We start from the raw sequence: 14,613 nt of genomic DNA on the forward strand, positions 1-14,613 counted from the left end.
GTTACCAGCAGCACCCACTTCCCTAAGTCCTCTCGAGTGCCTTATCATGCAGGGTTTTCCTCAAATTGAGGGTCCCAGCTCTCTGAGCATCCTACTGCTGCAGTTTGGCAAAACATTTTGCACTTGTAGTAAAAATGATATGTAATTCCCACTAAGAAAAGGGACGAGTCTTCCTCTCTTAGAATTATGATTTGGTATTGACGTGAGATTGTAAATTCTGAGAAAATTGCAACTTTAAGACTTAGCTTTCTTTCCCCCTTTATATGCCCAACAGCGCCTAATCTAGTGACCTGCTCACCGCAAATGATGAATACATGAGGACTGTGTTGAACAAATATGAATGTTAGCGGAGGCTGATGAGTGCTCCCGCAACACCTGCTTGTTACAAGAGGGAGGACCCATTTCCGGGGAAGACCTCCAGGTCTTAAATGGCCTAGAGCTAATGAGACGCTAATGAGTGTAGTGCATGGAAAGAGCATGCAATTGGAACTCTGCCGTAGCTGTGTGACCTTCAGCAAATCCCTTAACCTCTCTGAGCCTCGGACTATAAAAATGGAACATGCCAATCATATGAGAGGATGTTCTTTCTAGTGCCTGGAATATGGTAGGTGGTCCACAAAATTTATGCACTCAATCGTTCATTCTTTCAGAACATTCTTATTGGCCTCTGTCCCCCCGCAGGATTCACCGTGCTCTGTCCTGGGACTACAGTGGTGAACAGAACAGACCGGGCTCTGGTAGATTCCCTCCTCCCCTGTCTCTTCCCTCCCTGAGGATGGTAGTTCCTGCAGCAGATATTTAATAATAGAGCTGCCTCGGGGCACCTGGGTGGCTCAGTCAGTTAAGCGCTGGACTCTTGATTTTGGCTCAGGGGTCGTGGGCTCCAGTCCCCCACCTCCCCCCACCCCACCCGGTGTTGGGCTCTTTGCTCAGCTGGGAGTCTGCTTGAGATCCTCTCTCTCTCCCTCTCCCTTTGCCCCTCCCCTTGCTCACACACTCTCTCTCGAAATAAATAAATCTTAAAAAAATAAAAGAGCTGTCTCCAGTCCAAGTCTGAGGGAAGAGACGGGGAGTGGCAAGAAGATTGGGGAGCCCACATCGAGAAAGGTCCTCCTCCTCCGTGGCGTCCCTGCGGCGCCGGGCGCCGGGCCCCGGGCCAGCCGACCGCAGGGTTCCCATCGGGCGCTGCCCGAGCCCCGGGCCCCGTCTCATGGGGCTGCCCCTGGCCCACACCGCGAGGGGACCCCGGGGCTCAGCAGGGCCGCGGGAAATGATCGCACCTTTCTCACGTGGTGGAGCAGAGCGCTCCAGCGCTCTAGGTCGGGGCTTAAAAGAGAAGCGGGCATGGTTTAGGTTGGTGGGTGCACTCACAGACAAACCCTCCGTGCGGCGGAAACAGCGCGCTGATTATACACCGGCCTCAGCGCTCTGCTCTTCTCCGGGCTCTTCAGGGTGTTGTGCTGGCATTTTCCTCACCCTCAGGACCAGCATTTGCATCTCTCCAGTCTCTCAGGGAACAGTGCGTGCGTGCGTGCGTGCGTGCGTGTGTGTGTGTGTGTGTGTGTGTGTGTGTGTGTCTCACACGCATGCGCAAACATCATAAACTCAGAGGCTGCCAAGTAAGGACGGAAAAATCTTAGCAGGGATTCTCTCTTTGAATCCAGCACAATTCTATAGCCCTAGCACGCACTGCACTCACGAACGTGCACTTTATATGATTTTGTGCTTCGAGTCCCAGGCCCCATTTGTCCATGTGCTGGCGGTCCACGGAAGACTGGGCTGGCCTTGACATGCGCAGGGTCCGTGTCTCCCCCGTCAGACTGGAGGCGCCCTGAAGGCAGGGGCTGTCTCCCCCAGCAGATTGGAGGCCCTCGAAGGGCAAGCCTGCACCTCGTCCTTCAGGAGCCTTTGCTTTTGATGTGGGTGCCAGGCTGTGCGCCCAGAAAACAGCTCTGACCCCATGATCATGAAGGGAGCCTTCAGCAGTCTCCTGGTGCGCAGTTTCCTGAGATGTCAGACTGACGGGCTCTCGGGCTGACCTCATCTGCTCCTTTTACCTGCCGAGAGTGGAAGTGTCACCCAGTCACCCACACACTTGGGGATACAAGAAAGAAAAAGAGAAAAACGGAGGTAAGGAAGGGGGGAGGGGGCGTGGCATCCTCGGGTCGACCAATCAACTCGCTACCTCCCAGGCTCTTTGCCTGGACTCCACGCAGCCCAACTGATCCCCCGCCAGAGCCCCGCCCCCTGCCAGAGCCCCGCCCCGTGCTGGATCTGCGAGCACACAATATCTGGCATCATTCCCTGATCCCCCCTTTATCCCTTCACTGAAAATCAAAGGAAAACAATAAAAACACCCTTCTCATGGTGTCGCCAAAACACTGCTTTTTCAGAATCCTTGTGCTTTTCACCAACCTAAAAGCTTGATGAGGGCAAGGATCATGCGTTTCTCATTTATTATTCCTGCCCCCTCCCCCAGCACTGCTATGGTAGATGCTTAATGAATGTTTGTATAAACGAATGAATGTGATTTTCAGGAAGGACCAGGGATGGATCTTCTCATTCTCCTGAGACCTCATTCTTCCCTGGCAAAGGGTCTCAGCCCAAAGTATCTGCACTCTGTCTTTTGTTGGAGAAAACCTGTATTCTGGGGTCTTGGGGCTAGGGGGCAGTGTTCACCTATCGGTACAAACTGGAGCAGCGTGTGCGTGTGTGTGTGTGTGTGTGTGTGTGTGTTGACGATGATGACTGGACATTAATAAGCTCTGGCTATAGAGAGACTTCTAGAGTCCCTTAAATCCACTTAGCTCATTTTTTCCATAAGCTAACCTGCTTCTTAAACATGCCCGTGAAATGTTATTCTGCATATATGCTGCTGAACAACCAGGCTTATCTGAAGATATAAATTTTTTTTTATCCAGTAAACTTTATTTATATATAACAACAGTACAAATTGTGTCCTTGGATTGCAAAATAGGAGTGTTTCATATTTACAATAGGTACACAATAATATATTAGAATAACCAAAAAAACCCCATTTTATTGGAACATTTTAAATACTTGGTTTTCTTACAGTTTTTATTCCACAACACCTGTAAAAACAACAAAACCAGACAACTATCATAGTATTTTCTTAAAAATATATATAATACAGATTCCAGTGTGTCAAGAATAGTGGGTTTGGGAAGGAGAAGTTGGGGGGAAATGCAGGTGAGCTCAGGTCCCTAGTTTCATGGTATAAAGAGCTTGCCCCTTGTTCCCCAACACACTTGCTAATGGGGGACCATGTTCCATTATGTTCTCCACCTGTAATGTCAACATGGCAAATATAGCCAAAGTCAGGGCCTTGACTGAAATCCAAAGGTGCCTCCCGTCTTCCTTGAGGCTAGACAGGAGGAGCAGGCTGCACAGCAGAAAAGATAGAGCCCAGTCTGAAGGTGGAGCCCTGTTACAGTGAGGAGAAGGAGATAGGGCTGTCCACCAGAGGCCAAGAATCTCCAGTCTGCTTATTGGGCTGAGGCCTTGTTTGACAAGCAGTGGTCTTGATCAATCAACTCCCAGGATGTCCCTGATACCAAGAGTGAAACTTACCTTTCATTCATGGTGTCACTGAGCCCTGGGTGCTAAAACTTCCCTCTTTGGGAAAACCAGCAGAAGGCAAGAGATGGGGAAGAGAGACTTTGGAGTTATGAAGAGGATGCCGCCACTTTCTCCAAGCTTGTTCCTGAGACAAGGCATCGAAAGCCCTGAACTTCACCTCCCAAGTCTCCCTGTGGGATCTGCTTCCACAGCCCTATAACTATGAGGCTGTTTTGCATTTTCTCATCACCCCCTAGCCCCTGCCCCAAGAGTCTCAAGTCTTTCCTGTCAGTGGCCAGGCCTCAGGAGCCTCAGATGCAACAGTGTGGCTGGGAAAAAAAACGGTCTCCCCCAGGCCAGCTGCCGGCCCAGTGTTTACCTGCTGCAGGTTAATGGGGGCTTGTGTGGCAACTGGGATGCACCTGGAGATTTTGCAGCCAGAGGCTTTCACATAGTCTCTATTTGTTCTGCCCAGATCGTTTTTTAGTCCAACACATCTATCCATTGCTTCTGCTTCATGCTCAGCAGGGCCAGAGGCCTTGACTGCTATTTCTTGTCCTCATTTGGTGGAAATGAAGGAAGGTCAGGAGCTCAAGCAGCAGGGGACGTACTACCAGAAGAGACAGCAGCCGTGGAAGTGAGAGAGGCTCTCACTACCGAAGGAATGTCCCCAGAATAAGGTAAGGCAGCTGGGTTGGTCGGCTTTCTTCCTTCTTCTGGCCCCCTTTCTGCAAAATTCATGCCCTCTGCAGGTGGTGGGGAGAGCTGTGCCTACTAGGTTGGTGGCAGGGACCAGTAGCCTGGAGAATGTGAATTTGCTAGAAGAAGGTCCTTCTTGGTCTTGTTGATTGCTCTTTCTCAGCATCCCAAATAGTCCCTAGCAGACAGCTGCGGTGTATGAAGACTCTTTGAATGGAGGAATGGAGGAAACAGTCCCTGCCCTTGAGTGAGGCTAACAGCTGATCCACACTTTGAATGACTAAACTCTGCAAGGAAGGGGAGCACTTTGCAGTGGTGGATCAGAAATTATTTGAGAGATGCACTGTGGGGAGAAGGAGGAGGGCATGTACATGATCCCCGACCCTGTGCTGAGAGCAGAGGTGGTAGCAGGCCAGTTGGAGGGATCTGCTCCATCAAGATGGACATCTTGTCCATCTTTGTCTTGTCCAGTAGCACCTTCTGTCTTGCCAAGCACTTTTCTGGGGTCCTTTTCCAGCGAACTGTCTCTTGTGCAGATTAATGAAACAAATGAAGCTGGACTGATTTTTGAGAGACACTTCCCTTCATGTCTCCCTCCAAGATGGTAGGGCTTCATGGGGGGTAGGGGCTGTGACTTTTTCCTTACACGAGGTCAAAATATCTTCAAATTGGATAATCGTGAGGAGAGAGGCCAAGTGACTCCCTGTTCTCCTCATTCTATAGGCATGAACTCCATTGGTTCTTGATGGCCCAAAGCCAAAAGTTGGTGGAGGAGGGACTGATGGGAAGCTGGAGAGGGGGCAAGGCTCGACAGTCTTTCACCCTCATGGCCTGGCTTGAGTCGCACCGAGTTTTCCTTTCTCTGAACTCCTTCCTCAGAGATGCCCCTGTGCCACCTCCTTTGCCATCCCAACTTGCCCGACATGCTCATGGAATCCCGAGAAATGCGGCCAAACCACTCACTCCAGCTCTGGTTCCTCCCCCCTCCACTCTCCAGCTGGCCATCCCCCCATCATTCTCTACACTCTCCAGAAACCTTCAAGGAAGCAGCCCCAGAGAAGTGAACAGTCACTCAAAGTAGCTCCTGGGAGACGCTTGGGTAGATGCATAGAGGCAAAGGTTGGCAAGATGCTGTCGAAATGTCAAACTTCCTTTTACTTCTTGGTGGAGCAAAACCCTGGATGCTGGTCTGCACAGTGGTGTGATCAGAAAACCTTCGTTCAGAGCTCGGAAGTCATGTGAGGATGGGCTGGGATTTTTCTGTGGCACCAAGGCCCCCACTCACATTCCTCTTGCACAAACCTTCTCTCCTTTCATTGCCGTTAATCACAGGCTCCGAGCTGATAAACTGGGTGCTACGGAGAGCAAACACTTTGGCTTAGTGCGGAAGGCCAGTCATTAGTATTTCTTTCAGGCTATTAATAGGGCCCAGAGAAACTTTAGCAGAAGTGGATTATCAGAAGAAAGTGGCCTTGGCATGGCTGGTTGTGAATTATAATGAAAAGAGCGAGTTTCCTGAGTATTTTGCTGAATGCTTTTCTCTTTCCCTTTGTCAGCGGCATTCAGGCGAGAAACTGGAGCTGAAGAGACCAGGCGATGTCTGCTGTGTGGTTAGCACAGTGATCCAGAGCCACACGCCAGGGATGGAAGCCAGCCCTCAGAGCTCCCCCTCCCCCAGCCCTTTCCTGGGAATCCAGTGTGGTCAGCAGAGCCTTTGGAAATTGGAATTGTTTGGAGGTAAATCAGAGCACAGAGAAGCTGGGGCGCAGAGTTAATTACAGAGGCAGTGACCCTGGTCTGGTCTCTCTGGGGCTGGCTGGTCCAGTTTCCCAGCACTGCAGCCCTTTGAAAAGTAGGAGCGGGGGGGAGGATGGTCCTCTCCTGCCTGCCCCCTTCCCACCCCTTTGCCTTTCTCTGGCCTGCCTTCTCCCTCCCTCTGATGCTGCTTACAGAGAAGGTGGAGCTGCCTGCTTGGATCCTTGCCAGTGTGGGAGGCCTGGAAACTCTGAAGGCTGTCCCGGTCACCAAGGTCTTGCCATCAACAGAGCCACCTTCCTCTGGATGACTCCCACTGGCTTTCATGGGGCCTCTAGACCCAGGGTGTGGAGCTTTGGTCTCTTTGTTTAGAAACTACACTCAGGAGAGTTGATCATCCAATGGTTTTAGGTGTCAGCAGAAGAGAGAGAGAACGAAATAAGCCCAGTGAGAAGCCACCCACTTGTCCTTCAAACTCACAAGGACGTGGGAGGCAGAAAGAGAGGCAGGAGACAGTAACGTGGGGATGCTACAGTCATTTCTACTGAGGCAAGTGCTCAGACGATCAGGAGCTTCCACATATGAGCGGAGGGTTGTCTCCCCTCTGCAGGCACAGGAGAGGGACAGAAAGAAAGCATCACAATAAATACGGCCACTTCTTTAACGTATGCTCTTCAAGTATTGCTTGCTGTAAACAGTGGGTGGTTTTTGCTTTCTCTTTAATTGCAAGAAACCACCGGCAGATTGGAGTGGAACCTAAAGCCAAACACCCACGTCCCCAAATCAACTCCCGAATGGAATCTCCTGGAGTCCTGGGCCACACACTCCAGGCCCTTTCCCCAGGGGGGCCTGGTTTATGACAGTGACTGATGTAAGGCAAAGCTGCCCAGTGTCCTCGGGGAGGCCAGGTGTCTGCTCTGGGAGAGGCCCACTTCTCCCCCACTTCTGACAGTAACTTTAGGGGAACCAAAGGGAAAAGTACCAAAGATCAGCTCCTCATTTCTTGAGGTTTGAGATTAAATAAAAGAAAAACAAAAAACCCAGTAGCAAAAAGCATTGGTACCCTACAGACACAGCTCTCCCCTCCAGAGATGAGAATATACACGTGTGTGGTCCATAAAGCTCCATTGGTCGTCAGCCAGGTTGAGCCCCTCGATGGCTCCACAGTCGGTGCCAAGTTCAGTACTTGCCATGGTCCTTGGGCTGCCGGGATGATTCCAGCTTGTACTGGCCTCTCTTTTTGCGAAGTGTTTGGTGTGAACTTGTGCTCATTCTTCTCCTCCTTCTCATGTTCTTGTAATCTCAAGGGAAAGCAAATGATCGTTTCCCCTCCAATTCCTCTCAGCTTCTCTTTGTAGGCCTTTTCTGGCATTTGGAAATGGGAGTCATTCGAGGAAGAGGGGGAGGGCGGGGAGAAGAAATGGGGACGGAAATCAGATTGAAACAGAAGTGGGACGGGATGAACAGGGAGGCTTTTTGTTTTGTTTTATTTCTGTTTTTTTTTTTTTTTCCTTTTTCTTAAAAAAAATTAAATAAAGTTCTCATTATTTCCCCAATATACAACAAATGAGTTTTCATGCAAAGCAGCAGTCAGAGGCAGAACTGTTCCCCAGTTTGTGCCTCTCGGCTTGAAGAACCACCTTCCCAGCGCCCCCTGCCTCTCTGGGGTTCGCTGTGGGTGGACGATGCCCGCCGTCTGTCCCTGCAGGAGCGGCGCTGATGGGCCGTGGCTGGCGTGGCGGGGAGGGGCCCTCCCCTCTCCCCGGGGTGGGGTCTCAGGGGACAGTAAGCTCTGGGGTCTGATCCCCTTCACTTGTCCTGCCTTCCAAGACTCCAAGTGTGACAGCTTTCCCAGACCCCTCTTCCTGGGAACGTGAGGCTCCGTCTCTCAGCTCTCGATGGACATAGCATTTAGGAGCTGCTCCACCTTGTACGCCAGCCGCTGTCGGCGGGCCTGCTCGTCCTGCTCCAGGGCCCCGATGAGCTGAGGAGCAAAAACAAAGGTGGAGGTAGAGGAAGGAATTTAGGAATTTAGGTAGAGCAAGCGATTGGCCGAATCCTTCATCCCTTTACCTGCCTTTCCGTTCTGCCCTAATGAACACAACCTGAGATACTATAAATGATTAACTGAAGACAGGTATGTATGCACGTGTGTGTGTGTATGTATGTACGTCTACATGTATGCACATACATGTATATATCTTAAAACAATGTGTTTAAGACCGTATTTGGCATATCTGACAAAGTGCTATGTAAATATTAGCTATCATCATCATTATTATTACTACTAATGCTAAGTTCAAGGACAATGCCAATGCATGCCTTGAGAATTCTCCAGAGCTGTCCTCTGGCCCTCTGCTCATGTTAGGGCCCACCTGCGTACCTGAAACGTGACTGACAGCGTCTGCCCAAGCACAAGGAATAGTCTGATTCATTGTTTAAGAAAGGATGAAATTAATTGTACGACACTTTGAAAGGAACAATTACGTTATGAAAAGTGTTATTTATTGTGTTAACAATGAGTGCAAGACAACGAAATGTGTAAGAAAGCTCTGGATGAATCAGAGAGAAGCTGCCGTCTAAGGGAGTGGTAATGAGTTTTGAACTCATGGGTTTCTGACTCCATGACTATGTTGTCTGAATTACCCTCTGTTGCTCTTATCGAAGGGCTGAGCCAGGCGTTCTGAGTAACTGCCATCCTGGCTGCGTGTGGCTCTCTGTCCCCTCCCGGGCCTCACCTTACCTCTTCGCTATACTTGCTGACGTAGGAGTAGATCTCATTGAGGGCACTCAGCATATTGAACTCCGCAGCGTGCAGACGGGACTGCTCAGCCAGGTAGGCGTTCATGTCCTGGTCACTGATGGCGGGCAGCTTGGCGATGTCCGCGTAGTATCTGCCGTACAGAGGACAGGCTCCTTAGCGGGGACCCGGTGCCCATTCACCTACAGGACTCTGACCTCAGGCCCCTTGAGAGCACCGGATGTCTCCAGTTGCTCCTGCCTCCCTCTTTCTCTTCTGATGTGACTTCCTCTGGCTCCTTGCCTCAAACTAAAGGTTGAGGCCTAGAGACCGGTGCTCACTAGGCCAGACTCCATCCAGCTGGGAGCTTCCGCTGTGGGGGCGGGGGCCAGAATGCTTAAAAGCCCAGACTCTGACCAGACTCTGACTGGACTCCTTATCTTCCAATCCCAGCTCTACTACCTGCTGGCTGTGTGACCTTAGGCAAGTTACTTAGCCTCTTTGTATCTCAGTCTCTTCATCAGTAAAATGGGGTTACTTTGCAACCCCGTTTTAATGAGATGATACATAAAAAAATCTTTATCACAGCACTGGTTGCTTAGCGTGTGCTCAGTAAAATGTAATCAGAATGATAATGATCTGACCTCCAAGGGCACAAAAGTTTCCCCTTCTCCCCCCCAGCAGGAAGTTTGGATAAAGGGGAAGGATGGAAGCATGAGATCCAAATGTACCACAAACACGGTTGTGGGTTGTGAGTCCTCAGTGAGGCCCTGTGATGGAGCAGACAGATGGGGGTGCGGGCCTGTCCTGGGGAGGGGCTACTGACCTCTCCACCCAGCTCTTGTAGCTGGGGATGTCCTTGGCGTAGAGCAGCTTGTTGGAGGGGGAGTCCTTGCCCAGCCGGTGCTCTGATGTGGAGCAAGAGTCCATGAAGGTCTGGGCCACCACGGACAGGCAGGCGTCCGTGATGCTGCCCTTGTGGATGTCAAACACAAACTGGGGGTTCTTGATCACGTTCACCCAGAAGCGCAGAGGGAGGCTGTAGAAGAAGGCAGAGCAGACCTTGAGGGCCGAACCTCTGCCGCACCCTTAATGTTGTCCACGAATATTCCTCTCCTCCCTCTACAAATAAAACTTCTCTCCCCCAGGGCAAGGGAACGAAATCACTGAGAGTTGCTCCAGCCAGGACGGTGAATTTAGCCTAAGCTGTTCCTGACCCTGGGAAGAAAAGGAGGGGCACCATTGTACCCTAACTGGGTGCTGACCCTGAGCCTTAACCACCGAGGGGTAGCTGTGGGTGTGTTCTGTTCCGTCCTGGCAGCTTTTCCCAAAGGCCTCCATGCCCCCAGGGAAGCCCAAGGACAGAGAACTGCGTGATTTTCTCAGAGCTTCAGACAAAGCCACCAGACTCCTAGAGTCCCTTCGCAGTGCCCATGGCCATTGTGCCGAAGGATGCAGCCAGCAGGCCCAGGCGCTGCCTGGGAGCCCGCACAAAGGGGGCCACCTGTGCTCCCCACCCAGCCTGGCCCCTTGCGCTGCTTCCCAGGGCCGGCCAGGCCTGGTGGGGCTGAGGAGTGGGCCCCCCTGGGGCAGCTCTTTCAGGGCTCTCCCCAGGGCTCTCTTCTCTCTGGGCAGGGGCAGGGGGAGGAGAGGAGGCCATTGTTGGCCTGCTGGGAATGAACTCACTGTAGCTCAGAGTTTTTCCCACCCCAAGAGGAACTGATCAGTCGTCAGGAGTGTTCCTTCTTGCATCTTGGGAATGTGTACAGAGGAGAATGGGTTTTCTCTGCTCCTGCGGCCATGAGGAGGATCAGCCCACTGACTCCCCTTCAGAAGCAGAAGAGCCCGCTGTTTCTGTGCCTTTTCCAACTTGGCCTTCTCCTCCGGCTGCCTTCAGGGCCCTAACTCCTGGGCTCCTCTGTCGAGTGACCTTTGTTCCCTGGCGTGTCCTTCTGGCCTGAGATGGGGGTCCAGAAATCCAGCCTACCTCTCATCTCCCCTTCTTCACCTTCTCTTGAACCTCAAGATCCCCAAACTTTCCCAAATGTCTCAGTCATGCCAAGTCTTGGGAAGATCCACTTTGCCCACTCCAAGTCCTTCCAGGATGATTTCTGCTCATCTTTCAAAGGACCACAGGATCGCTCTTTCCTGCAGAGCTGCCTCGGCTGAGAAGTGACTCATCTCTTCCACCCTCCCGTCCTCCGGCAGCTTTGAGGAGCTTCTAATATTCTTTCCGTGGACATTAGCTATTTGAGGTCTGGATAAGGGGACTCTTCCTGCCACAACTCCAGGGTAGGGCATTTCTATGACCTGGGCCTATCTGGCAACAGAAGGCAGCGAGATGGGGATGATCCAGAACTTTCTCTTCATCTCCCTGAGATTGCACACTTCCAGCACTGGGCTGGGGAGTCTTCCAAAGCAAAGGAGACAGCCATGGCCCTGCCCCTGGGAATGCAGACGCAAGGCCTGCCCCGGTGAAGTGCGCTGTGGGCTCCTCACCCGCGACCACCAGAATCTTCCCCATTTCACTACCCTGTGATCAAAGCTGCAGACTCCAGAAGGCCAGCAACCACAGCATCTCAAAGAAGAAAGGATTATATGGGTTTGGGGTTGGGTTTTTCCAAAGTGTTTTGCTGGTTGCTAGGATTTTTTGATTCCCAAATAACAGCCGGGGCCCATCTGTGTCGGCTCTGTTTTCTGAGGAGATCGTTGACTCCAGACAGCTGTGTGGGCTGCCTGCCCAACCCAAATGCCTGGACCTCCTCTCTCTGGGCTCTTGCCTGGAGGGAGGTTTTTGACTCCGGCGCTGGGCCAGGCCCTGTCTGACCTGAAAGCCAGTCCTCAGCTCGGTCTGTGGTCTAGATCTCAAACCCAGGAGAGAAAAGTCGTCTGCTAGGGGCCTGGAGGAGCCCCTTCTCCCACTGCTGTGTGTGGCCGCGGGGGTTACCTTAGGGACGAGAGTCATGCCTAAAGGACATATCCCTCCTGCTGCTTCCCGAAACCCATGGCGCCAGGGTCATAACTTGGCCTTAAGGAATCAAGGTTGCCATGACATCCTCCTGGTTGGTGGGCTCAAGTCTGTAGCAAGTGCAAGCTCCCTCCCCAGGGGTCTATGTTCTGTTCAGGGCTTCCCCGTCTCAGGAGGAGGTGTCTTCAGCTCTGCCCTGCCCAGAACGCCTGACGCTGCCTGGCTTTGAAGCCCTGCAACTAGCTGTCTCCAGTGTGGCTCCTCGGGTTCCTCCAGCAACCCTTCTTGAGAACCAGAGGTCTCAGAGTCAGGGAGGAAGTGCTGCCTGGGAAAGGCTCTCAACCAGAAAGGGCAGAGCTCAAGCCCGTGTCCTGGTGCCGGCCCTCAGCCAGGCAGGCCCCGCTTGGCGCCCACAGCCCGGGGACCACGTTGGCTCTGCAGAGCATATGTGCGCTGTTTGTTCTAGGAGCCTCGGATCACCCAGCCACCGCGACGAAGGGGCTCCCCCATCCCCCTGGTCCCTGCCGGCCCCACCTCCCACAGCTTGTGGCCTCTCCAGGCTGCAGCTAGGCCCCCTGGGCTCCCCGAGGGGTTACCAGTTGCTTTTCCAGGTGTGCCGCACATCTGTGTCGTGGATGCTGTGTCTGTCTGCCTGCTCATCCAGGAAGTCAAACATGTACTTGATGGCCAGGGGGAGAGCGCTGCCCCGGTGCACCGTGCTGAACAAGGTCTCAAACAAGTCGTCCACGAACTTCTGCAGGGTGCCCTGGGGGAGGGACAGGGTGGGGGGGACAGCGTGAGGGGGAGGGTGGGGGGAGGTGGGGGTGCAGGCAGCAGACGGGCAGACCAGATGGTGCCTTGGACTGATCCTGCCTTGGAAATTTGTCGGCGGCGCCAGGCTGTGCAGACAGCGTGGTGGGGGTGGGGAGGGGGCCGTGGGGGTGTCGGGGAGATGGGAGGGACTGAAGAGGCTGCAGATTCCTGGGAAGAACCTCTCCTCCAACCCGCAGCCACATGCCCCATCTATGCCTGTGTCCGCACCAGGCGGGACCGGGCTCAGGGTGTGGGGCAGGAAGACAGTGAGGGCTCCGAGCCCCGGCTGCCCACGGGGACTGGTGGGCGTGTGCTGGGATGACAGCGTGTCTGAAGAACAAGCTGGAGGACCCTGAGCCTCCTGGTGAAGATGTTTGCCATATTTGTGGCCTGGGTGCTGCAGGTGAAGGGTCCAGATCCAAGAATACCCAGGTGCAGCCCCCACCCACGGGGCCCTGGAGGGTCTCTGGGCAGGAACAAGGCTGGGCCTGGGTCCCCCAGGCTACAGGTTCAAGGGACACACCTCTGAAGGTTCGGAACACATCCAGCCTTTTCTGGTGGCTCTGTTGGTCTCTTATTAGCATATTAGGAAAAGCAAAATTTAAGACATATGGTCTGAGGGTGTATTTCTATGTCCCTTTGGGGAGCAAGTCAGAGCTGTAATCTGGATGCCACTGTGGGAGAATTTCAGCAGCATTTTTGTGGGGTCAGTGGGGGAGAGTATTTGAAATCTGACCTCTGCTGGCAAAGATGGGCCATATGATCGCCATGCTTACAGGCATAGTTGTTCTCTGCTCGGGAAGCTGGAAGACAGCTTTAGATCTTAGCTTCCAGCACTGTGGCTACCTCACCTCCATCAGCATTTGGGGGCCGATGGGATGGGGCAGGGAAGGGGGAGCCTTCTCTCCGATTACTAGCAGGACCCGGCCTTTGTGTTTTCTCTCTCACTGTGGCCAGAAAGTGGACGGTGGAGGCCAGCTAACATCAGTAAGAAAACCCCAACATTTTCCTAAAAGGTACAGGGACCCAGAGATGAGAGCAGCTCCTCTGAAGAGTAATGGTGGTCTTGAGGGGTGGGCCAGGGGAAATGATACTATTGCAGTTTTTGCCAAAAGGTAGAGAACAACAGTGGCCTGATCCTCTGGAAAGCCTGCACTGGGACCTGGACCTATTCGTCTGGATGGGCCCCCTTAAAGGACAGACTCCATGACATCCTTATGCTGGGGCGTCGGGGTGGAGGGTGGGCAGGACATACCCCTCTAAGGAGCCCTCCCCAGGCTGGGCAGAGCAGGAGTTACCTTTGTGGCCAGTAGCCGGGTCAAGTAGATCTCAGATACCATCTTGCTGCCCCGGTCACCCTCCTTCTGGTCCCCATGGTCATGGTTCTTCACCAGATGCCACACCTTAACCCCACTCTCCAGGTCTGGGGTGATCATGGGGGCTCGGGACCGCAGGCTGTCGGGGCTCCCTGTGTACCTGAAGGAGGAGTCTGAGGAGAAGGGGGCAGCGGAGGCTCATAAGACACTGATTTCACCATCCTTGCTTGTAGAATCCTTCTAGAATCTTTGCCTGCCTACTGCACTCAGAATAAACTAGTTTCAGTTGGAACAGGACCCCTGGGACCTCATATTTGGTGGGTTATTTTGGAATCCTTGGCTGACATGAGGACAGAGGAGCCTGAAGCCTTTTCTTTAAAAAGAAGATTTAGAAATTCCGTGAGCTGGAGAGAGCCTTGAGAATTTGGGAGCCCCCCCCACCCTCGATGCTTCCACAGCAAAGAATAATCAATAGGTAAAATGTCAGCTGAATATTTTCATAGGGGCTTTGATGAAAAATCTGGGTGCCAAGAAGCTATAAGCTGTAATGCCCCCTCTTGGGAGTTAACGGGTCCTTCTAACTTGGGGTCTAGGGTATGGACTTGCCTAAGCCATTTTTGGAGTGGCGGGGCCCAGTCCTGGAGGTGTCCTTTAGCTGGACAGCCCAAAGCCTTATTGCAAACACAAAAGCAGAGGACATGGAGCAAGAGAGAGTGAAGCATGGTCACCTCATTGCCCAGCGG

At 52.8% G+C, this 14,613-nt stretch overlaps 1 protein-coding gene across 1 annotated transcript in view; it reads right to left on the bottom strand.

Annotated features, from left to right (window-relative positions):
* Window positions 1-2,916: 2,916 nt before the first annotated feature.
* The window catches only part of PLXNA2 (plexin A2), a 211,421-nt gene continuing 199,724 nt past the window's right edge, over window positions 2,917-14,613 (bottom strand). The window contains exons 28-32 of the mRNA XM_035010443.1: window positions 13,853-14,043; window positions 12,338-12,507; window positions 9,600-9,812; window positions 8,777-8,927; window positions 2,917-8,017 (exon numbers count right to left, since the gene is read on the bottom strand). Of these exons, the coding sequence (XP_034866334.1) occupies window positions 7,922-8,017; window positions 8,777-8,927; window positions 9,600-9,812; window positions 12,338-12,507; window positions 13,853-14,043 (821 nt within the window). The 3' untranslated portion in view covers window positions 2,917-7,921. The remainder of the gene's footprint in view (window positions 8,018-8,776; window positions 8,928-9,599; window positions 9,813-12,337; window positions 12,508-13,852; window positions 14,044-14,613) is intronic.

Source organism: Mirounga leonina, unplaced genomic scaffold (genome assembly GCF_011800145.1).
Source record: "Mirounga leonina isolate KUSES-001 unplaced genomic scaffold, KU_Mleo_1.0 Mir_154, whole genome shotgun sequence".
Classification (NCBI taxonomy): domain Eukaryota; kingdom Metazoa; phylum Chordata; class Mammalia; order Carnivora; family Phocidae; genus Mirounga; species Mirounga leonina.